General features: G+C 40.7%; 1 protein-coding gene across 3 annotated transcripts; it reads left to right on the top strand.

Annotated features, from left to right (window-relative positions):
* The first annotated feature begins 2273 nt into the window (after positions 1–2273).
* Fst (follistatin) lies at positions 2274–8061 on the top strand. 3 transcript variants are annotated; one of them, XM_047554658.1, is made up of 6 exons: positions 2274–2931; positions 4853–5044; positions 5460–5678; positions 6008–6232; positions 6917–7144; positions 7865–8061. In XM_047554658.1, the coding sequence occupies exons 1-6, from the start codon at positions 2847–2849 to the stop codon at positions 7945–7947; spliced, it is 1032 nt and encodes a 343-aa protein (XP_047410614.1). In that variant the 5' UTR covers positions 2274–2846; the 3' UTR covers positions 7948–8061. The 3 variants fall into 3 exon arrangements, with proteins under 3 accessions (XP_047410614.1, XP_047410615.1, XP_047410613.1); XM_047554659.1 differs by having other exon boundaries at positions 2306–2931; positions 6914–7144; positions 7607–8061; XM_047554657.1 differs by having other exon boundaries at positions 2313–2931; positions 6914–7144.
* Positions 8062–23207: the final 15146 nt, after the last annotated feature.

Below are 23207 nucleotides of genomic sequence, written 5' to 3' on the forward strand. Positions count from 1 at the left end.
TCTTTATATACAACCGGACACAATACAATATAAAGGTTTTGTATGGTCTTAGGGTAAAAAAATCTAAGAAAAAAAATTTGGTTTTGGTCCTGATTAAGGATCAAAAAATATATATTTGAAGGGGGAAATGTATAAAATCCTGTTAATTATGCTTGAGTCCTAAAAACCAATCATCAACCATCTAAGGTCTTTTATGCATTTAAAATGCTTAACGTATTTTCCACCCATGGATATGTAGTTTGATAAATCTAGTTAAAACAGAAGTTGTGGTGCTTGCTGCCAGTAAAAAACAAATTTGTGTGGGAGGGTGGAATAGTCAAGTAACAGTAACTGTTAGCTTCCCCTTCCCTTTAACTAAGCTTTCCATGGGGGGCGGGGGAAGGAAGCTTTGAAGGGGAGAAAACAAATTCTCCCTCTGGCAGATCACTGTATAAGCACCATATCTATCTCTCTGAATAAAGAAGAAATAAATTCAAGTTTGGAACTCTGCCATTGAGTGGCGGCTCCTGCAAAGGGGACAGTTTGCTATTAATTGTTAATGTCGTCTGCCATTAGAGGGCACTAAACAACTCTACATTAATGCATTGGAGGGAAGAGAAAAGGAGACGGGAAAAGAAAGGGGAGGAGGACGAGGGAGGGAGAGTATGGGCAGAGTCGGGTAGAGGGAGGGAAGAGAAGAGGGAAAGGAGTAGGGAGAGATGTGGGAAGAAACAGAAGGATGGGAGGGAAAGAGAAGTGGGAGAGACAGAGAAACAGACAAAATAATCGAAAGATTAAGAAGGATGTGGAGCCCCCAGAGCCGTCTGAAGTGAGCAAAAAGCCAGCCTCCCCGGGCCGCCTGCGCCCCTCCCCTCCCGTCCTCACGACGGTAATTATAAAGCGAAAAGCGGCGGCGAGGTCACCCGTTTTTACCAGCCTGCTGCACCGAATGCGCGCGGTGCAGGTGCGGCGGCCGCGGGGCTTTGTGATTCATGCCCACTTTCAAAGGGGGGCTTGGGCCCGTCTGAGAGGCACCCAAACAACTGTCTTCTAATATTAGCACGGCTGTATTTCGGGATCTATTATAGTCTGTCCAGACAGATCCCATTGTAATGGGATCTTTTATTAAAAGATTAGCACTATCTCCTGCAGTTGGTGGAAAAAAATCTGTTATCACTGAGTTATTTGCAGTTGTGGAGGGGGTGGGAGGGGGTTGATGGAAGATGGGGGGTGGGAGGGCGTGAGGAGGACTGGGGGAGGGTCCGCCAGGGAGAGGGGGTTGGGGGGAAGAGGGGCGGATTTGAAATCCGTAGAACAAATCCCAGTGACCTGCGAATGTCCAAGAATTTTGTCTGCATACTTTGCTGTCTGTGGTCGTTCGAGCTTCAGAAGCGAAAAGAATAGAAATTAAAAAGGCAGCTTTGGAATAAGCAATATAGCATTTTCCGTGAAGTAATCGTTTTATATAAAAGGAAATATCGCCTCCTCAGTTTCATTCAGCGGTGCCAAAAATGTTATAAATGAGAGACCCGCCAACTTTCAGCGAAGAATGCCAGGCACTGTACTTAATAAACTGAGGCTACAGAAGTTCATTATCGATGTTGCAATCTTTTTTATTCCAGAGAGAGAGAGAGAGAGAGAGAGAGAGAGAGAGAGAGAGAGAGAAAAGAGGGAGCGAGCAGAGAGAGAACCGAGGAGGAAGGAGCCTGGGAGAGACAGAAACACCCAGGACAGAAACCGGGGAGTCTCGGAGCCGGGAAGGAGGGGGGCAGACCGCCTACGTCGGCGCCCCGGCTTGGGGCTCCGACTCCAGACGCCGCGAAGTGAAAGGGGAGAAAAGAAAGGGAGAGGGCGAGACTGTGACTGTGACGGGGGTAGGCCGGGTCTGAGGTGTTAACATTTTTGTTTGCTTCTGACTCGTGGAGAAGGAGGGCCGCGTCTCCGCACCGCTCCGCAGGGTGGAAGGTGTCGGGCTGGGGTTCTGAGCAACAACTCTGGGCTTGGGGTGGCCGCGGAGTCGGCACGCACAGACCCGGACGCAAAATCTCGCCGGGTCCCGCGCCCAGGCTGCGGGAGCCTGAAACTGCCGCCAGGCCCGTGCCTTTAGCCCCAATCCCGAGCGGGATCTTTCAGCAGCTCGGGGCTCTCCCGGCGTTTGCAAAGTCTTTCGGGAGCCGGGGAGCGGAGGGACAGCAGTGCGGGCACAAACTCCCGGGCTCCCCCGGCTCTGCTGGCTGCCTCCTTCAGAGCCCCCACCGCGCCCGCCCCCCCAACACACACACACACACACACTCACTCACTCACTCACACGCCACCCCGAGCGCGCCGGCGTTGCCTGCGAGCGGCGGCGTGCAGGACTAAGTGGGTGTTCTTCCCCACTCCCCACCCCCGAAGCGTCGCCCCCACCCCCGCCCCGGTCGCCTTCCCCCTCCCTCTCGCTCCTACGCAAATAAGAACTCCGCGATTCCCCTCCTGCTGCTTTGATTTCGAGCACCTCCGACAGATAATTGGGAAGGGTTTCCAAAGAAGGTGGGAAATGTCACCTGATTCACACTGAACTTTTAAAAGCTCCCCACCCCCAAGGAGCCGCGTACACCCTCGCTCGCGGCCGCCCTCCCACAGCCCCACACACTGGGAGACCGCCCACCGCAAACCGCGGAGACCCCCGTCTAGATTTAAAGCGCGGCTGCGCCCGGCTTCTGACGTCCATTGAATCGCGCGGGCGGCCGGCGGCGAGCGCGGGGCTGCGCCGGGATCGCTGCGCCCTCCGCCGCTCGCCTCTGCGACGCGCGCCGCTCGCCGGAGACACCCGCCGCCGCGCCCGCTCCCCGCGCCGCCGCGCTCCTCGCCCCGCGCCTGCCCCCAGGATGGTCCGCGCCAGGCACCAGCCCGGCGGGCTTTGCCTCCTGCTGCTGCTGCTTTGCCAGTTCATGGAAGACCGCAGCGCCCAGGGTGAGTGAGGGGAGATGCGCCGGGGAAGCTGGGCAAAGGGCAGGGGATTCTACTTTTCTGTCGTCTCCACTTGGTCTGTTCGGATCAACGCTGCTCTAGGAAGCTGTTGGACCAACTTAGCGACTCCGGGATGGAGAGAAGTGAGAAAATTGAAGGTGATGACACTTTAGGGCTAGGAGAGGAGTTTGAAGCTCGGTTATCCTTAAAAAGGAAAGGGGATGAGTTGGAGTCTCTCAGTAGTTAGGGTTAGATGCTCCAAGTTCTGGCCACCGTGATTTTAGATGTTATCTCTGGTGGTTGGCTCTGAAGAAAGGGACAAGCAAGCATCAGTAGCCTGGAGATTTCAGTAGACCCATTTGCAATCTAACCTATCTTCCTCCCACATCTTTTGGTGACTTTTAAAAAATAACCTGGGGTAGTGGATAGGGAAGAAACACCGAATTTTCTTCCGTGGCTGGGGGACGTGGTTTCAGAAACTTTGCCCAAACTTGGAAATGTGGGTGCTGAAAATTTTAGAGGGAAGTAGTTTTCTGCCTAATGGATGCTCCTTCCGACCCCCTCCCCCAACCCCGCAAGAAAAAAAAAAAAAAAAAAAAAAAAAAAAGCCAAATTATTACCCCGGAGTATTTTGAGTACTTAACAGTTTTTCCCCTTTGCCTCATTGCTCTGTTAACTTTCTGTGCAACAGTGAGCAGCCAACAACTGATTTAGATTCTGACATAAATTAAGAGGAAATTTCTGAAGTTTATCTTTTAAAAAATAGACTTGTTTTATCTCTATTAGTCTCTGGAGAGAATTTTTTAAATAATGATAATAGCAACTTTGCGGTCCAGTTATTGTTAAAGTCGCATTGGTGATCCATGAAAAGTCCTCCTGCCCAAAGTATGAACACTAAAAAGAGGAAAGAAGGGAGAAACTATTTGAAAATATTTCTTGGTAGGGATGAGGTAGGTATATATAACCATGAAATGGTTTAGAAGCCTCCACCCTTTAACGAGTTACTTTCCCAGCTTTAGTGTTCACATTTTGTGCGTTGTAAACTGCCACTCTGGGCACTGCTCCTCGCCGTCTGTCCCGCACAGCGGTGGTTTGCCCGCCTTTGGGGGAGAGGTGCTGCCTGGGTGCTGGGGACGTGGGCGCCAGGGAAAGCAACCCTTGGAGATTTCGAAAGATCGCAGCGCTGCGGTGTGCTTCAGGTCTGACGGATTGCAAAACGGCCCGTCGGGCGGGCTGCGCCTCGAGGCCGCTCAGGGCAGCTCCAGGCTGGGCCGGGTTGCTTTTTGCTTTCATTTTTCACAAATGTCTTTACTTGATCTGTCCCTGCATGTCTCTGCCTCTTTTCTCTCTCTCTCTCTCTCTCTCTCTCTCTCTCTCTCTCTCTCTCTCTCTCTCTCTCTCTCTCTCTTTCTCTCTCTCGTTCTACTTTCTTAACCCCTGTCACAAATAATTCCCTTACCGCCTACATGAAACCAGCATGTAAAAACATCCGTCGCATCCTGTTTTTGTCAGGTTCTTTTAATCTGCTCTTCCAGTCGCTGCAGGTTATGAAATGGGACGAATAAAAGTAAACAGTCTAGTAAAAGTCAATGCAAGCTGCACGTGTTGTGTCTGGGTCACTGGTAACTGACATTGATATGGCTAGGGCGCTCTGGCTTCTCCCTCTCGCACTCCCTCCCCTCGCCCACCTCCCACCTCGGCGAGCCGGGCTTCCCTCCACCAGGTTTCTCACCTCTCCACTCTCTTCGATTTATTTTCTGCTTTTCTCCCCTGTCTCTGTCTCTCCCCCAACCCCACCTCGCCCTGTCTCTCCAGCTCACCCCCTCCCCATCTGCATGGGGTCTCCTTTGCTCCCGCGCTAGCCGACTCCCTTCCCTCATCCCACTGCTCACTCATTCACCTCCCCACCCCTGTCTCTTCACAGCTGGGAATTGCTGGCTCCGCCAAGCCAAGAATGGCCGTTGCCAAGTCCTGTACAAGACAGAACTGAGCAAGGAGGAGTGCTGCAGCACTGGTCGCCTTAGCACCTCTTGGACAGAGGAGGATGTGAATGACAACACGCTCTTCAAGTGGATGATTTTCAATGGGGGTGCCCCTAACTGCATCCCCTGTAAAGGTAGGGCTCTTCCTCCCCAACTTTAAAGCTCTCAGTAGAGGGCGTCTAACCCTCAGCTTCCCCACTAACTAGCTGGGGCTTGGGACTAGGAGAACTGCGTTGGTGGGCTCCCCCATTTCTCTGCCAGCCCTCTTTAGCTGGGTCAAATCCAGCCTGATACATGCTGTAGGCAAAACAAGGTCCGCAGAGGTCCTCCGACACTTAGTGTGGTGGTAAAACCAGCCAACGTGTGCTTTTTGAGATGCGGATTAGTCCACACTCACAGTCCTCACCCCTTAACCCCCTCCAAGTCTTAGAAAGGGCCTGGTGGGCCACTCCAGCATACTGAGGGTTGAAAGATTGCGCAAGGCTTGTGCTGGCTGACCTGGCCACTGCCTGACCCTGGTTTCAAACCATGCCTCTCTCCAACTCCTAGAAACGTGTGAGAACGTGGACTGTGGACCCGGGAAAAAGTGCCGAATGAACAAGAAGAACAAACCGCGCTGCGTCTGCGCCCCAGATTGTTCCAATATCACCTGGAAGGGTCCCGTCTGTGGGCTGGATGGGAAAACCTACCGCAACGAATGTGCACTCCTCAAGGCCAGATGTAAAGAACAGCCAGAACTGGAAGTTCAGTACCAGGGCAAATGTAAAAGTAGGTCCCACCCTTAAACAAGACCCTTGCTCCCTTCAGTGTTCCACCTGGAAGACCCCTGGGAAACAGTATAACCCATAGTAAGAGCCTAAAAATAGCAATAATGATAATAGTGATATGAATAAAGGAGTCCTTTTCTTACTTCTAAAGAGTCATTAAGTTTGCTGAGGGAACCAACAAAGAGTGATAGATTTCCTTTTGAAAACCACCAGGCTCCCAAGTACCATTTGAAAGCTGGATGCTTCACTCATGACTTCCTTGATATTGTTAAATGCTTACTCCCTAAGGACCAGAAAGTGCCTACTGAAATGTTTCCCTCTCTTTTTCAGAGACCTGCCGGGATGTTTTCTGTCCAGGCAGCTCCACGTGTGTGGTGGACCAGACCAACAATGCCTACTGTGTGACATGTAACCGGATTTGCCCGGAGCCCACCTCCTCTGAGCAGTATCTCTGTGGGAATGATGGAGTAACCTACTCCAGTGCCTGTCACCTCAGAAAGGCCACCTGCCTCCTGGGCAGATCCATTGGATTAGCCTATGAGGGAAAGTGTATCAGTAGGTATTCTGGATTAAGGAAGGAAAAAGAGATAACAGAGGATTGAAAAAGCTAGTTCTGTTATTAAAACTGTGGGTTTAACCATTGAATAAGACCTTGGCTTCCCCAAATGCATAGCCACAGCAGAGTGAGAAACACTCCCCAGTTTGGGTAAACTGTTGTGACCACAGCATTCCTCTTGGAAAACATTGTCTTCTGGAAGCAATGACATATATATTCAAATCCCATCAGGAAACAGAAAACAATATTCCATCTTAGAAAACTTAGAACTCACACAATTTTACACATTTTTTGAAGTGCCAGACTTGCTAGAAGCAAAAAGTTTAATTACTTAACAGTTCTTAAAATCTGTTATCAGATCCCAGTAATTGATGGAATTCTTGCTTTTTAAAAAGATCCCACTTGTAGGAAATAATCAGATGCATGTTTAACTGTGAAATACTGTTCCAAAAAACATTGTTTTCATGAACTACTGTAGTATGTAAGAAACCATGGTGTGTGTGCATGTGTGTGTGTCTGTGTGTTTAATTATCAAGCATTTTTGCATTACATCTTCATTGCCCCCATGAGTAAATAATAAAATATAAATTATATGTTTATATTTATTAATAGGGAACTAGAGATAAAAGCTAGGGAAGTGGGACAATCAGTTTACTCATCACAGATATATTATATCCTAGAAGCAAAGTCCTGTGAAGATATCCAATGCAGTGGTGGAAAAAAATGTTTATGGGACTTCAAGGTTGGCAGAGGCCGGTGTTCCCTCTGTGATGAGCTGTGCCCTGACAGTAAGTCGGATGAGCCTGTCTGTGCCAGTGACAATGCCACCTATGCCAGTGAATGTGCCATGAAGGAGGCTGCCTGCTCCTCAGGTGTGCTGCTAGAAGTAAAGCACTCCGGATCTTGCAACTGTAAGTGCGATTTGTAACCTTGCTGCAATTTAAGGCGTTCCCAGGCAAGCTCTAGGGAATGGACACTTGAAAAGCACGCAAACCTTCCCACATAAGCCCCTTTCTGTTTAAGTTAGGTAACTGCTGAATTTCACCAGCAATTCAGTGATCCACAGAAACACATTCTCTGCAGTGTTTCCTGGCTTTTAGGACTTATCTGGTGATCATCAATTGGGTTGCTCTAAAAACCTGTTTCCAGTTGTTCGCCCTTAATTCTTTTGCTTCAGTAGTATGCTTTGCTGTTTGCTTCATTAACACTTGAATCTAAACTAACTACTTCAAAAGTTGTGGGTTTTTTTCCCCCAAAGACAGCTTTAAATTATCACACAGGGCCACTGCTTTTTGCAGTTGCCTTTACTAACTCTGAATTAAGGACCCAAAGCAGTTATACCTAGAACACGAGCGCTTTTTATCTAATTTCAGGAATCTGCCCGTAAAACCTGAGCCATTGATTCTTCAGAACTTTCTGCAGTTTTTGACTTCATAGATTTATGGGTTTTTTTAATTAAACATATCACATAAAAGCAGATGCCAAAAAAAAAAAAATCTCACTGCAAGTCACATAAAAATGCAGCATTGTAATATGGCTGTATCAGAGGGCTTTGAAAACGTACACTGAGCTGCTTCTGCGCTGTTGTTGTCCATATTTAAACAACAGCTCCCCTGTATTCCCCCATCTAGCCATTTCGGAAGACACCGAGGAAGAGGAAGAAGATGAAGACCAGGACTACAGCTTTCCTATATCTTCCATTCTAGAGTGGTAAACCCTCCACCAGTGTTCAGTGTTGACATAGCCTTTGGGCAAAAAAACAAACAAACAAAACAAAACAAAAAAAAAAAAACAAAAAAAGAATAAGAAAAAGAAAATATATTGTCCATACTGTAAATAAGTGTATGCTTATTTATTTGGGGGGAAAAGTATACATTAAAGGACCTTTGTCCTAAAGCTCTCTCCCAGGCCACCTTGTTACTCATTGGGCACGGAGAGGCAGTCATTGTGAGGTCTACTGGATGAGGCCCATAGTTGAGACTTGTAGACATTTATTTATACTGTGTCATGTTTTATAATTTATACATAAAATGTCTGGTTGACTGTACACCTTGTTTTTGAAGAAGTTTATTCGTGAAAGGAAGAGCAGTTGTTATTTATTGTGAGGTCTCTTGCTTGTAAAGTAAAAGCTTTTTTTTTTCCCCTTGTAAACCATTTGAGTCCATTCCTTACTATCCACTCACTCATCCGTCTCCCTCCATTTCACTGTTGTTAGATTCTTTTCCACTTTTAACAAACTTGCATGTCGGTTTCTGTCATGTTTATTTATTGGATTCTCTGCTGCCTGATCTGTACATACATGATCCCTCGGGTTTTGTTTACAAGGAATCTTGACTGACCAAAAGGCATTATAACTCTGACTCAGATACATGGTACAGAGGACAGACACCTTTGAGGAAACTCCTTCATTCAGTTCTCTTGTTCCAATGAAGACTTTTCTAAGGGGGAAAGAGCAATGTTAGACTTCTAACATCCTCTAAAGATGTTACAGATCCAAAGAAATGGAGTGATATGGGTGTCTAAAGGAAGGTGAAGGCTCCACATTTAACCTCTTCGGTGTTTCCTTTACACTAGTTGGCTGTACCTTTTAAATTAGTTTCTTCAACCAATGTGTCACTGAAAGTCCTATCAAAGCTTTATCAGTTCAAGTTTCTTGCTTTTCATAATACTTTTTTCTGATGCAATTTTATATTTTCAAACATGGCAAGTTAAATATAAATTCATTTAAATATATAGTTTTGTACTTTTCTACCATGTAAATGTGCAATGTATATAAAAGTTATAATGTGTATTTGTAAATAAATGATGAGTGAAAAAATAAAAAAATTTTAAAAAGCCAATGGTCTCAATTCCTGTTGATGCAAAAGAAGATATTTGGGCTTTTGAGTAAAAAAATGTATGTGATGCATTTTCTGTTGAATATGGTTGTCATTGAAATTAAGTGGCCAGGAAAATTGGATCTCCCAAACGATGTAGTTACAAATCACTTCAGTGGACCTAGAAAAATAGAGATCTAAGGTCCAGCGACCCTTTTCCAAGAGTGGCATGTATGTGTTCCCAGCACTGAAGAAACGACTATAGATGTGGGTTCTCCCTACAAGGAACACACCTAAAGTTTACCTTTGAAAACACCATCTTAGCTGTCCTTAGTGCCATAGCCAGGAGTCCCCAATGTATACTATAGTCCTCATCTAAATAAATGGGGTCAGAGATATTCAAAAAGCAATATCACAAGGAAAAATGAAAATACCAACAATATTTAACAAGCACATTCTTGAAATCAGTATCAACTGCAGAAATGGGTGTTATAGTATTGGGATGCTAGAGATTTGGCGAGATGAGGATGAGTGAAGGTGGATTTCTAAACGCTATACATGGCTCATGAAGATTAAATAATGACATGAAAAGTAGAGGAAAAACTTGACATTTTGCAGTTTATGTTATACGTTACCAGAGCCTTGGAATGGCTTTTAGGGCATTGATCGGGGTCCCTTAATACATAGCAATACACAGGAATAAACAAGGAGTTTGTCAAAACAAGTTTCCAATTTGTTGTGTGCTATGTACTCAAAGCCTAAATATATTAAAAATAGCAAATAAGAGCAAGATAAAAAGAAGTGAGGAACAGAACTGGGAAGGAAAGAGCAAAGAGTCAATATTGCCAACACTACTAAACAAATGTTCTTTTTGAATAATGCTAAAAATTATTCCTTAAGTCCCTTAGCTCTCAACTATGGCCACCAAATGAGAGATTTAATGGAGGCAGAGGAGGCTCTTTGGCAGACAGAGTTTATTTAAATCATTCGGAGCCTGTAGGGTTTTGTTGCCTTTCAGTCATGGGTTCCCAGAAAAGGGGAAAGGAAGTGCAGAGAACAAACTGGCTGCCTTAACCACAGAAAGAGTTGTAGCTTCCCCAGGGTGGAAGAGCTACTTGTTTGCCATTGAGTCTCTCAGGAAAGAAAAGAGGGCAGGCAGATGTGTTTCAGAGCCCTTCCTGGAACTGATGTGTTGCTTGATCTTGGGATGCTACATATGCTTTAAATCTGCCATTATTGATCAGAGTAAAAACATCAAATTTAATAGGCATAGATATGTGTTTTGACAAGCAGGAGTGAAAAAATCAACAGCTTGCCATTTAAACAACATCCAGATTATTTCTTTAAAATTTTATTCTGTATTTGTCAGCATCAATCATTCCTCCTAAACACTAATACCTCTTTTCCCTTCTTGGAGTTTCATACTTTTCTAGTAATCTTATTATTACCAAAATATGTGTATGGGTGTGTATGGTATGGCTTTCCACATGCTAGGCAAATGTTTGTACCACTGAGGTACATCCTCAACCCTATAAGTCATTTCAAATTAAAATTAATATCATTAGGTGATTTGATTGTTGGAACCTAAATGATGACTCAAAAAGTCTAATTCACTTAGTATAAAATGTACTTAATAGAAATAATTGTTAGTCACTAGTTTTGATTAAAATGACTACATCTTAATCATCATTAGGAACTGTAAAATATAAAATGATAATGAAAAATCAATCAAAAGCCTAATTTTCATCAGATGCACACCTATATTAAGATTTTTGTATACTATATTGTGGACATGGTTCCTTGAGTATGGCAAAAATAACACTTGGCATAATTAAATTCATCCTCAAATGGGACACCTAAATACAGTACCTGACTCTAAATTAAATTCTTTTACCTAAGGGGGAAAATGCTGTAAATAAAATATTGGGCCAATTGACAAAATCAAATACTGTCCAAAGATTAAAATATTGTATCAATGCCAAATTTGCTGAAATTAACTACTGTGGTACAGTTATGTAAAAGAATATGCCTAAACCTGGCACTGTGGTACATGCCTATAATCCCAGCTATTCGAGAGGCTGAGGCAGAAGGTTTACCTGCTTAAGACCAACTTGGACAATTTAGCAAGACCCTGTCTCAAAATAAAAAAATAAAAAGGAGTGGGGATATAGTTCAGTGAGTGGTAGAGCATCCCTGGGTTCAATCCCCAGTACTCAAAAAAAAAAAAAAAAATATATATATATATATACATATATAATATATTAGATTCAGGAAATATCCACTGAAGTATTTAGGGAAAAAGGTCAAAATGTTTATAATTTATTTTTAAATTATTTCAAAAAGTCACATTATCACATTTTCATAGGTAATGTATTTGAAAAGTAAAAAAATGACACGTATTAACAATAAGGGCATCTGGGTAAAGGAACTATGGGTATTTTTAGTACTATCATTTTTTTTTTACAACTTTCCTGTAAGCTTGAAAACATGTGCAAAAAAAGTCAAATATTTTAAAAATTGCCAGGCATGGTAGTGTACGCCTGTAATTCCAGCGACTCAGGAGGCTGAGACAGGAGGATCAAAGCCAGCCCCAATAAGAGCAACCCAGCTAAGCAACTCAGACCCTGTCTTGAAATAAAATACAAAATAGGGCTAGGGATGTGGTTCAGTGGTCAAGCGCCCCTGAGTTCAATCCCCAGTACCCCCACCAAAAAAAAAATTTTTTTTAAATAGACCTCAAGAAAAAGTACACAGCACAGTGAGTGCTCCTTTTCAATCTCTAGCAAAGTGAGTGAAACAGAGTAGTGGAAAAAAAAATCATGTCATATGACCAAAAGACTGGAAAATAATTCCAAGGACTTCAGCAAGTCTACTTAACGAATCAAAATTGGAATTGAGACAATTCCTGACAACTAAACCATACCCAAACTGAGAAATGCCTTTTCCTTTATGTAATCATCATAAAATTTAGAGTGATGAAGATCCTCTAACACCCCCGTTCTCCCTGCTGCTTGCCATATATTTTTTGACAAGTCATTTAGCCTCGCTGTGCATCGGTTTCCTCTTCTGTATAATCAGACTAATGGAAGTGCCTTCCTCATAAAAATGTTTTGAGTGTTAAAAGAGATAAGGTATGTAAAGAGTTTATTTCAGCGCCTGGCACATAGGAAACTCAGTAAATAAGTATCTTCTAGTATTATGGTGATAATAGTTATTAAAGAAAAAAATGGTGGTATTGTCACCAGAAAAGAGATGTGATTGGAAAATAGTCCAAGGACTTACCAGAGTGGAAAGACTCTACTCGGGACAAGTGGGGTCCTTGGTGTGCAATGGAAAAGAATTTCAGTATGCACCAATCAGAAACAAACAGATATTTATTTAGGAAAGCAGGTAACATATTCTTGTTCCAAAAGAAACTTGGTCAGGGTTGAGGATGAGAAGGTATGTAAGGATAACATCAATCTGGTGATCATAGGATGGTTATGGTGGTCTAGTCATTCTTAGAATCCTTAGGTTGATGTAATTAAACTCCATCATCTGATCAACAGATAATGCTAGACAGTTCCTAAATTATAGGTTTCTTAAAATATCATACCTCTATTTCTTTAATCTGTTTATTGGTGGACAACTAACAGTATACAAGGAAATTTTCATAATTGTATGAATTTATAGTAACTCTAAACTTTATAGATTTCCCAGAAATTTGGGAGTGACAGGCCTGGGAAAAGAACTAATCTGGGGAATGAAATGACTGGAAAACTATGCGGAACTTTAAATTAAAATTATATTTCCTCATCCTTCCTTTATGTCTCTTTTCTACCTATTTCTTTTACTTCTTCTATTCTACCTCAGAATCATGACTCATCAACCAAACCCTTACCTTGAAAATGTAATCAAGGAGAAATAATAGCAACTGAAACCAGAAACAGGAGTGCAAACGATTTTTAAATAAAAGATAAATGTAATTTTAAGATATTTTAACCATATTAATTTAACAAAACTTTACAAAGTTCTAGGTGTTATACAGAAAGGGTACAATTTAAAGAAACAGGTTTGGATGAATTATTTCTCATGGAAATTTAGAAAAAATTCATTCAGTCATCAATATGTCCAAAACCACAAAACATGCCTTTTATTTTTGGTACCAGGGATTGAACCCGGAGGCACTTAACCACCGAGGCACACTTCCAGTACTTTTTATTTTTAATTTTGAGACAGGGTCTCACTAGGTTGCTTAGGGCCTCGTTAAGTTGCCAAGGCTGGCTTTGAACTTTCGATCCTCCAGCCTCAGCCTCCTCAGTCATTGAGATTACAGACATCTGCCACCACACCAGACCAAAATGTGCCTTTTATTCTTTCATTCATATAGCCAGTAAAACTCCAGGTAATAAGATAAATAACATAATTCTTCTTGAATTTTTATACAATTTCCTACATGAAGATATAGATACCTAAAAATAGCAAGAAGGCAAATTATTTGCAAACATCAAAAATCCTAATATAAATTGTGCAATTATCAGATATTAGAAGATGAACATGCTATTTAATTAATAAACTCATTTTTTGCAGGGCCCGTTGGCACACACCTTTAGTACAAGAGAAAAATCTTATATGGTGAACTTGATAGGAAAAAAATTCTTTCATTGAAAAAAAAAATCACAAAATCCCCTGAAAAACTCAATAACAAACCCTATTTTAACACATATCCTTGCCAAGCATGGTGGAACACTCCTGAAATCCCAGCTACTCAAGAGGCTGAGGCAGGAGAATCACAAGTTCAAGAGCAATCTGGGCAACTTAGTGAGACCCTGTTCCAAAATAAAAAAAAAATAATAACAATTAGGGAAGTAGTTCAGTGGTAAAGTACCTCTGGGTTCAATCCCTAGGACCACAAAACAAACAAACAAACAAAATAAGTTCATTTATTAAAGAAGATTTTTCAAAACCTGGTTCTAAGATTGACACATTTCTGTTCTTCCTATTGCACTTTCCATTCAGAGCACCACACAATCCTTCTTCAGCCAAAAGTTGTCATGTAAATAGACTCCAGGCATGCTTGACCCATGTAGTCAGCAGACCTGCCCAGACATGTCCAAATCCCAGCTTCTGTTTTGCTGGAATCCCCCCATGAGTACTGGATGGTCCCTGGGGTTTGCCGTCCTTGGACCTCAGATATCTTGGCTGGTGCCATCAAGATTCCTGTGGCAGAGTCCTTCAGACACTTAAAAACATATTCTCTGGATTAGACCAAATGTAGTCCTGGCAGAGTTATAATTTGTCATTTTTCTATTTTAAGAATATGGCCAAGGAACCAACTGGCAGTGCTCGGAGCCAGATATACTCCCACCAAACCTCTCTTGTATTCATTCCCCAAGGACTCAGGACTCTGACTACAGAATGAATATAAGTTTTTCTTAAGAATTCGGGGCCCTAGAAAGAAGTTAGAGGCAAATGTCATAATCTTGGTGAAGAAGAGGGGGCTCTAGATTGAATATAGTTTAAAATTTTTTTGATAGATTTCTATCTTTTGCAACACCAAAAAAGAAAGTCAATGGGATGATTTCATGGTCATGGTATGTTGCCCATAAGTAGTAACAGCAGTGAAAGACCAAGGTGAAGACCAATCTCTACTTTCTTGAGATTGCAGTGGGTTTAAGGTTTAACTATAGCAGGTAACAGAAGAACTGGATTTCTCAAAAGACAGAGTACCTGTAATTCCTAAGGTAAAGTCTTCCATAGGATCAGTGCCTCTGGAAAAATCATCAAAATGGGCTTAAGACTATTTATTGGGCATATAGAACCAGAACATAGCCAACAAAATTCTCAAGTATAAATAAATGTTATGAGGTGTTGTGCTGGGACCATGGCACCAGTATGACTTGGGAACTTGGTAGAAATTTAAGTTCTTGAGCACTACCTCCAAATCCCTAGACCAAATTCACTGAGAGCAGGGTCCAAGAACCTGTGTTACAACAACTCTCAAGATAACTCTAATGCAAGCCAAAGCTTGAGAACTACTTCTCTAGAATAGTTTCAAACTAGAGTGAGAGCCAGCTACCTGATGTTTCGAAGGCAGTCATGATTCTCCTACGGAAATCTCTGGTAGAGCTCCAGAGGAGTCTTATCTCAAGATGATGCATTTCATATACATCTCATTCCCCTTCCCCACTTTGGTGTTTTCAAACCCCTTTCATTCTCCTCCAGCTGTATATCTACTCCCCTCAACATCAGGGAACTTCAGGTCATCTACCAAACTACAAATGAAATAACTTGGCTTCCTCTGCCACCATCAATAAACATAACTTTGCCCACTATTTCTGATTTCCTTCTATCCAATCACACAGAATCTCATTTTCACCTCTGTGTTTTCAACCACAACCCTCCTTCTCCAGAAATTCTCTTCATTATCCACTTTCCCTCTATTGATTTTAACTCCATTCTCCATGGTGGTTTTATTCATCCAAGCATATATATATTTTTTTAAATAAAATCATAGAAAAATAATATAATTAGTAAAGGTTGCCTAATTCAATTCAAAGCACATATGTATATATGCACTTCAGCCTTGGCTAGACCTTTTTTTTTTTTTAAATAATCCTCTTGTATCTCCCTGCCAATGAGACCTTTGGCATAGTTTCCACTCTCCATCTCCACTGTGTCACCTCTCTCTCATAATTCAGTCCACTGCAATTTGGTCTTTTCTCCTACTGCTCTTCTGAAGAAGTTTGACAAAGGTCACTAATGACTCCCAAGACGTCCAGTACTTGACTTGAATTTTATCTGATTGTACAAACCTGTAAAATATTTGAATTGATTTATAACATTTAAAAATTAGAATTTTTCAACCAACAAATCTAGATTTCTCCTTTCTCTTGAAAAAAATCTGAAAACAAGACATCACTGCGTCTGTGAGGCCACACAGGCACAATTGCCAGGAGCTAAGCAGACAACAGCACTCTCCTTTGGATGGGATAAACTCTCCCTAGTTTGTTTTACTTGTTATTCTCCCCTTGTCCTTTGGCTGGTTTGCTTCATTCATCCACTTTACCTGACTGCCCTATATAGTCCAAGAGTTCCACTCTCCACTCCCTTGCTTTTCAATCTGTACAGTCTCCTGTATATTTCTCAGTATTCCAATCTCTTAGAGTTTTTAACTGCAATCCATATGCTCATGAATGAAGATCTCTGTGAGCAACTCTGATGTTTGATTGAGCTTCACATCACAATTCTTCTATAACCAGGAAGCTGCATCTTACAACAGATCCACAGAACTTACTGCCCCTGCTAAAAGGATGGATTCCCCTTATCCTTCTTGTTTTCTCACACAGATTCCTTCCAAATCAAAATTATGGGAGTATATCTGATTGGTGAGAAGCTGGGAAATGCTGACTTACTTAAGTTCTAAGTTGGGAAGATGGAATTCAGCATAGAGAATATAGGATTGTAGAGAGGATGTCCCAAAGATCTTAACAACCACAAGGACAGGTCAACACAACTAGATAATCCAAATAAAAGATAGGTATAAAGTGGTCACAAGAAGAACTGCAAATGGCTACCCCCAAAGGAAGATTATAGAATTCATCCATATCAACAAGATTCAAAAGTATTTTCTCAGAAGTGCTCAAGAACTGGAAAATTGTTCAATATCTACTCCAAGTCAAAGGTTCCTTTCACAAGATAGCAACCTCCAGCATTATTTCAACACAATTCAGAGGTAAATGGAGGAAGGCAGGGAAATAGAGTAGAGAATGACAGGAAAACAGAGAAAGAAAAAATTTCCCAAATAACAAACATGGGCAATAAGCATTTGGCAAAATGTTGTGCAAATGAGCTTCCTGAACTCCAGCCTCAAGTGAATCAGTACAGAAGCTAGTGTTTACACATACATCATTACAGAGTCTGAACTTAACCTCAAGCAAAGGCTGGTGGAAAACTAAGCATTCTTGGATAATAACAAGAACCCTTAATCGGGAAAGTCAGTTCTCCAACGCTGATGACATATGCCAGAGATGTACTTGGTAAAAAAAAAAAAAGGATCAGAACAGGATAAATATTTCCCTTCACCAATTGCTAGGAATAGAGCAAATTAATACAGACTAAAGAACATTATTGGAGTTATTTTGTTTGATTTCCTGATTATTTAATCCGTTCAAAACTTTCTTGAAGTGCTTTATATTTTACAGGTCAAAATTGTACCTAAACAAAAATCCATATAAATACTGATGTCAGTATTTATATTTTATGAAAGCAATTGTGGAATCAACCTCTTTAGATATGAACTCAGTATTAAATTTAGGCAAAGTTTCAATAGTCAGAAAGGAGGCAAATAAAAATAAATTTATATCAAAATATAGTAAATGAATATGAAATTGAGAATTGAGAATTTATCTGAGAAAGACTGCACTTTTAACAATTTGCCCAAAAGTCCAGAATTAACAAATATAAAATGACAAAAAAGATAAGTGACTCCCAGGGACTAAGAAAATGGAGAAGTTGAGTAATTACTAATTCTTTTCAGGATGGTGAATATGTTTCAAAATTGATGGTAATGATAGTTCCAACTTTGTGAATATATAAATAACATTGAGTTATACACTTTAAATGGAATTGTATGGTATGTACATTATATCTCCATAAAGTTGTTATGTAAAGACATTATGTGAGGAGGGAATGAGAAGGTACTGGGGAATGAGATTAATCAAATTATATTTGTGAATATATGAATATGGCATATCAAATCCCCTATTTTGTATAATTATAATCGTCAATAAAAATTGTTCAGATAGTTTAAAAGAAGAATTTCAGTTTCTCTTAATTTTAAATTTTTGCCTTACTTTTACCGAAAAAAATAAAAGATACAACATTTATATTTTAATGCATTCTAATTATATATCCACATTTACCTTTTTTTTTTCCTTTTTTAAATTTTTATATTTACAGACTGCATTTTGATTCATTGTACACAAATGGGGTACAACTTTTCAATTCTATGGTTGTACACAATGTAGATTCACACCATTCATGTAATCATACATAGGATAATACTGTCTCAGTCCACGATCTTTCCTTCCCCCACCCCCTCCTGCCAACATTTACTTTAGATGTCTATATCCTTAAATACCAGTTTTGATGGTGGTAAATATAAAGTAACATTAAAATTATAGCTCAACTAGGTTAAAATATATCCTGCTTTATTTCAGTTTTATTAACTAAAATAACTGCACTATGACCACAGAGATGGTAGAAAAAGGAGTCAGAATACTACAGAAAAATAACTTGCTTTACCAATGTGTATTTTACTAGCATCACTAAGAACCTCACAAACTAAGAAAATGATAAATTTTCTGTTCTTATCACATACTACTTTTGTACTAAAAACTTTTGCCTTAATATTAAAATAACTATCAGAAGCAGCTTCAGGGACCAGGATAGGGCAGCCAGAGACTTCCCAAGTAGCCTGGACCCCTGCGGTGGGAGGTGCCTTTCAAGGCTAGCTTCTCAGACCAGACCGCACAGTGAGAGGCTTTCTACATAGAACCAGCCACAAGTCCCCGAACCAACGAACCAACGGAGAGCTTTGATCTGCAAGCAGCCTCTGGGATCAGGGCAGGGCAGCCAGAGACCTCTTCAGGCGGCTCTGCCCACTCCGGCCGCAGGCTCTCTCCATGGGGCGATCCAAGATGGTGGCCTAGAGGGTGACTACACCCCCATTCGCTCCACAACCCAGGAGTTAAGAAGGGGAGGCATTGAGAGACTTGGACTGAAATAGAGCCACGGGTGAGTCTGCCCACTGGGTAAAGCTTGGCCCGGGTGGCAGGCCCAGATAGAGGTGGCTTATCGGAGCAGGGCAGGGCAGCTAGAGTCTTCCCCAGGTAGCCTTCCACACTCCGGCGGTGGGCTCCTCCCACACGGCCAGCTGCACAGTGCAGGCCTCCAGTGAGAGCCTTTCCGCACAGAGCCAGCTCCAAACCCTGGAACCAGTAGGGGGTTAGGGGCAGCTTTCTTCGGATGCACTGCATTATCAAATTCCTCCAAGACATCAGGCTACTGAAGGCTGGGAGGTGATACACTGGAAATCTACCGGGACACTATAAGCCAATAGTAGAAATCTGCAATATCTCAGGGTCCCACTGACAGCTGACCAATATGAGAAAACAAGGGAAGATAAGTCCCAAACAAACTTAGATACTACATCAATAAAACCCAATGACAGCACAGCAGAAGAAATGTCAGAAAGGGAGTTCAGAATGTACATAATTAAAACGATCAGGGAAGCAAATGAGGAGATGAAAGAGCAAATGCAGGCATTGAAGGAGGAGATGAAAGAGCAAATGCAGGCATTAAATGATCGCACCAATCAACAGTTGAAAGACCAAATACGGGAAGCAAGAGATCATTTCAATAAAGAGTTAGAGATACTGAAAAAAAAGCAAACTGAAATCCTTGAAATGAAGGAAACAATAAACCAAGTTAAAAACTTCATAGAAAGCATAACCAATAGGATAGAACACCTGGAAGACAGAACCTCAGACATTGAAGACAAATTATTTAATCTTGAAAACAAAGTTGGCCAAACAGAGAAGGTGGTAAGAAATCATGAACAGAATCTACAAGAATTATGGGATATCATGAAAAGGCCAAATTTAAGAATTATTGGGATTGAGGAAGGCTTAGAGAAACAAACCAAAGGAATGAACAATCTATTCAATGAAATAATATCAGAAAATTTCCCAAATCTGAAGAATGAAATGGAAAACCAAGTACAAGAGGCTTATAGAACTCCAAACATACAAAATTACAACAGACCCACACCAAGGCACATTATTATGAAAATACCTAACATACAAAATAAAGACAGAATTTTAAAGGCCGCGAGAGAAAAGAATCAAATTACATTCAGAGGGAAACCAATAAGAATATCAGCAGATTTTTCAATCCAGACCCTAAAAGCTAGAAGGGCCTGGAACAACATATACCAAGCCCTGAAAGAAAACAGATGCCAACCAAGAATCTTATACCCAGCAAAACTTACCTTCAAATTTGACGATGAAATAAGATCCTTCCATGATAAACAAAAGCTAAAGGAATTTACAAAAAGAAAGCCAGCATTACAGAACATTCTCAGCAAAATATTCCATGAGGAAGAGATGAAAAACAACAATGCAAATCAGCAACAGGAGGCGCTAGCCTAAAGGAATAGCCAAATAAAGGAGAAACCAAATCAAGTCAAAAACAAATATGAGTCAATTGACTGGGAATACAAATCATATCACAATAATAACCCTGAATGTTAATGGCCTGAATTCATCAATCAAAAGACATAGACTGGCAGATTGGATTAAAAAGAAAAATCCAACAATATGCTGCCTGCAAGAGACTCATCTCATAGAAAGAGATACCCATAGACTAAAGGTGAAAGGATGGGGAAAAACATACCATGCACACAGACACATCAAAAAAGCTGGAGTATCCATCCTCATTTCAGATAATGTGGACTTCAAACCAAAACTAGTCAGAAGGGATAAAGAAGGACATTACATGCTGCTTAAGGGAAGCATAAATCAGCAAGACATAACAATCATAAATATCTATGCCCCGAACATTGGCTCATCCACGTACATCAAACAAGTCCTTCTCAATTCCAGAAATCAAATAGACCACAACACAACAATACTAGGCAATTTTAACACACCTCTCTCACCACTGGATAGATCGTCCAAACAAATATTGAATAAAGAAACTATAGATCTCAACAACACAATCAACAATTTAGACTTAACGGACATATATAGAATATACCATCCAACAAAGAACGAATACACTTTCTTCTCAGCAGCACATGGATCCTTCTCCAAAATAGACCATATTTTATGCCACAAAGCTACTGTTAGCAAATACAAGAAGATAGAGATACTACCTTGTACTCTATCAGATCATAATGGATTGAAATTAGAAATAAATGACAGAATAAAAAACAGAAACTTCTCCAATACCTGGAGATTAAATAATACACTATTATATGATGAATGGATAACAGAAGACATCAGGAGGGAAATAAAAAAATTCTTAGAAGTAAACGAGAACAAAGACACATCATATCAAAATCTCTGGGACACTATGAAAGCAGTACTTAGAGGAAGATTTATTTCATGGGGCGCATTCAAAAAAAGAAGTAGAAATCAACAAATAAACAACTTAACACTACAGCTCAAAGCGCTAGAAAAAGAAGAGCAGACCAATACCAAAAGTAGTAGAAGACAGGAAATAGTTAAAATCAGAGCCAAAATCAACGAAATCAAAACAAAAGAAACAATTGGAAAAATTAACAAAATAAATAGTTGGTTCTTTGAAAAAATAAATAAAATTGATAAACCCTTAGCCACACTAACAAAGAGAAAGAGGGAGAAAACTCAAATTACTAAAATTCGGAATGAACAAGGAAACGTCACAACAGACACAAGTGAAATACAAAACATAATTAGAAGCTATTTCGAAAATCTATACTCCAACAAAACAGAAAACCTCGAAGACATCAACAAATTTCTAGAGACATATGAATTACCTAAACTGAACGAGGAGGACATACACAACTTAAATAAACCAATTTCAAGCAATGAAATAGAAGAGGTCATCAAAAGCCTACCAACAAAGAAAAGTCCAGGACCAGATGGGTTCTCAGCCGAGTTCTACCAAACCTTTAAAGAAGAGCTCATTCCAATACTCCTCAAACTATTCCATGAAATAGAAGAGGAGGGAACCCTCCCAAACTCGTTCTATGAAGCCAATATTACCCTGATACCTAAACCAGACAGAAACACATCAAGGAAAGAAAATTTCAGACCAATATCCTTAATGAACATCGACGCAAAAATTCTCAACAAAATTTTAGCAAATCGCATACAAATATATATTTAAAAGATAGTGCACCACGATCAAGTGGGTTTTATCCCAGGGATGCAAGGTTGGTTCAACATTCGGAAATCAATAAATGTCATTCACCATATCAACAGACTTAAAGTTAAGAATCACATGATTATTTCAATAGATGCAGAAAAAGCATTCGATAAAATACAGCATCCCTTCATGCTCAAAACACTAGAAAAAATTGGGGTAGTGGGAACATTCCTTAACATTATAAAGGCCATCTATGCTAAGCCCATGGCTAATATCATTCTAAATGGTGAAAAACTGAAAGCGTTCCCCCTAAAAACTGGAACAAGGCAGGGATGCCCTCTTTCACCACTTCTATTCAACATCGTCCTTGAGACTCTAGCCAGAGCAATTAAACAAACCAAAGAAATTAAAGGGATACGAATAGGAAAAGAACTCAAACTATCCTTGTTCACTGATGACATGATTATATATTTAAAGGAACCAGGAAATTCCACCAGAAAACTTTTAGAACTCATAAGTGAATTCAGTAAAGTAGCAGGTTACAAGATCAATGCTCATAAATCCAATGCATTTTTATACATAAGTGATGAATCTTCAGAAAGAGAAATTAGGAAAACTACCCCATTCACAATAGCATCGAAAAAAATAAAATACTTGGGAATCAATCTCACAAAAGAGGTGAAAGACCTCTACAATGAGAACTACAGAACACTAAAGAAAGAAATTCAAGAAAACCTTAGAAGATGGAAAGATCTCCCATGTTCCTGGATAGGCAGAATTAATATCGTCAAAATGGCTATACTACCTAAAGTGCTATACAGATTCAATGCAATTCCAATTAAAATCCCAATGATGTACCTTGCAGAAATAGAGCAAGCAATTATGAAATTCATCTGGAAGAATAAAAAACCTAGAATAGCTAAAGCAATCCTCTGTAGAAAGAGCGAAGCAGGGGGTATTGCAATACCAGATCTTCAACTCTACTACAAAGCAATAGTAACAAAAACGGCATGGTATTGGTACCAAAATAGACAGGTAGATCAATGGTACAGAATAGAGGACATGGACACAATCCCAAATAAATATAATTTTCTCATACTAGACAAAGGTTCCAAAAATATGCAAAGGAGAAAACATAGCCTCTTCAACAAATGGTGCTGGGAAAACTGGAAAACCATATGCAATAGAATGAAATTAAACCCCTATCTCTCACCCTACCCAAAACTCAACTCAAAATGGATCAAGGACCTCGGAATCAGACCAG

This window comes from Sciurus carolinensis, chromosome 6 (genome assembly GCF_902686445.1).
Source record: "Sciurus carolinensis chromosome 6, mSciCar1.2, whole genome shotgun sequence".
Classification (NCBI taxonomy): domain Eukaryota; kingdom Metazoa; phylum Chordata; class Mammalia; order Rodentia; family Sciuridae; genus Sciurus; species Sciurus carolinensis.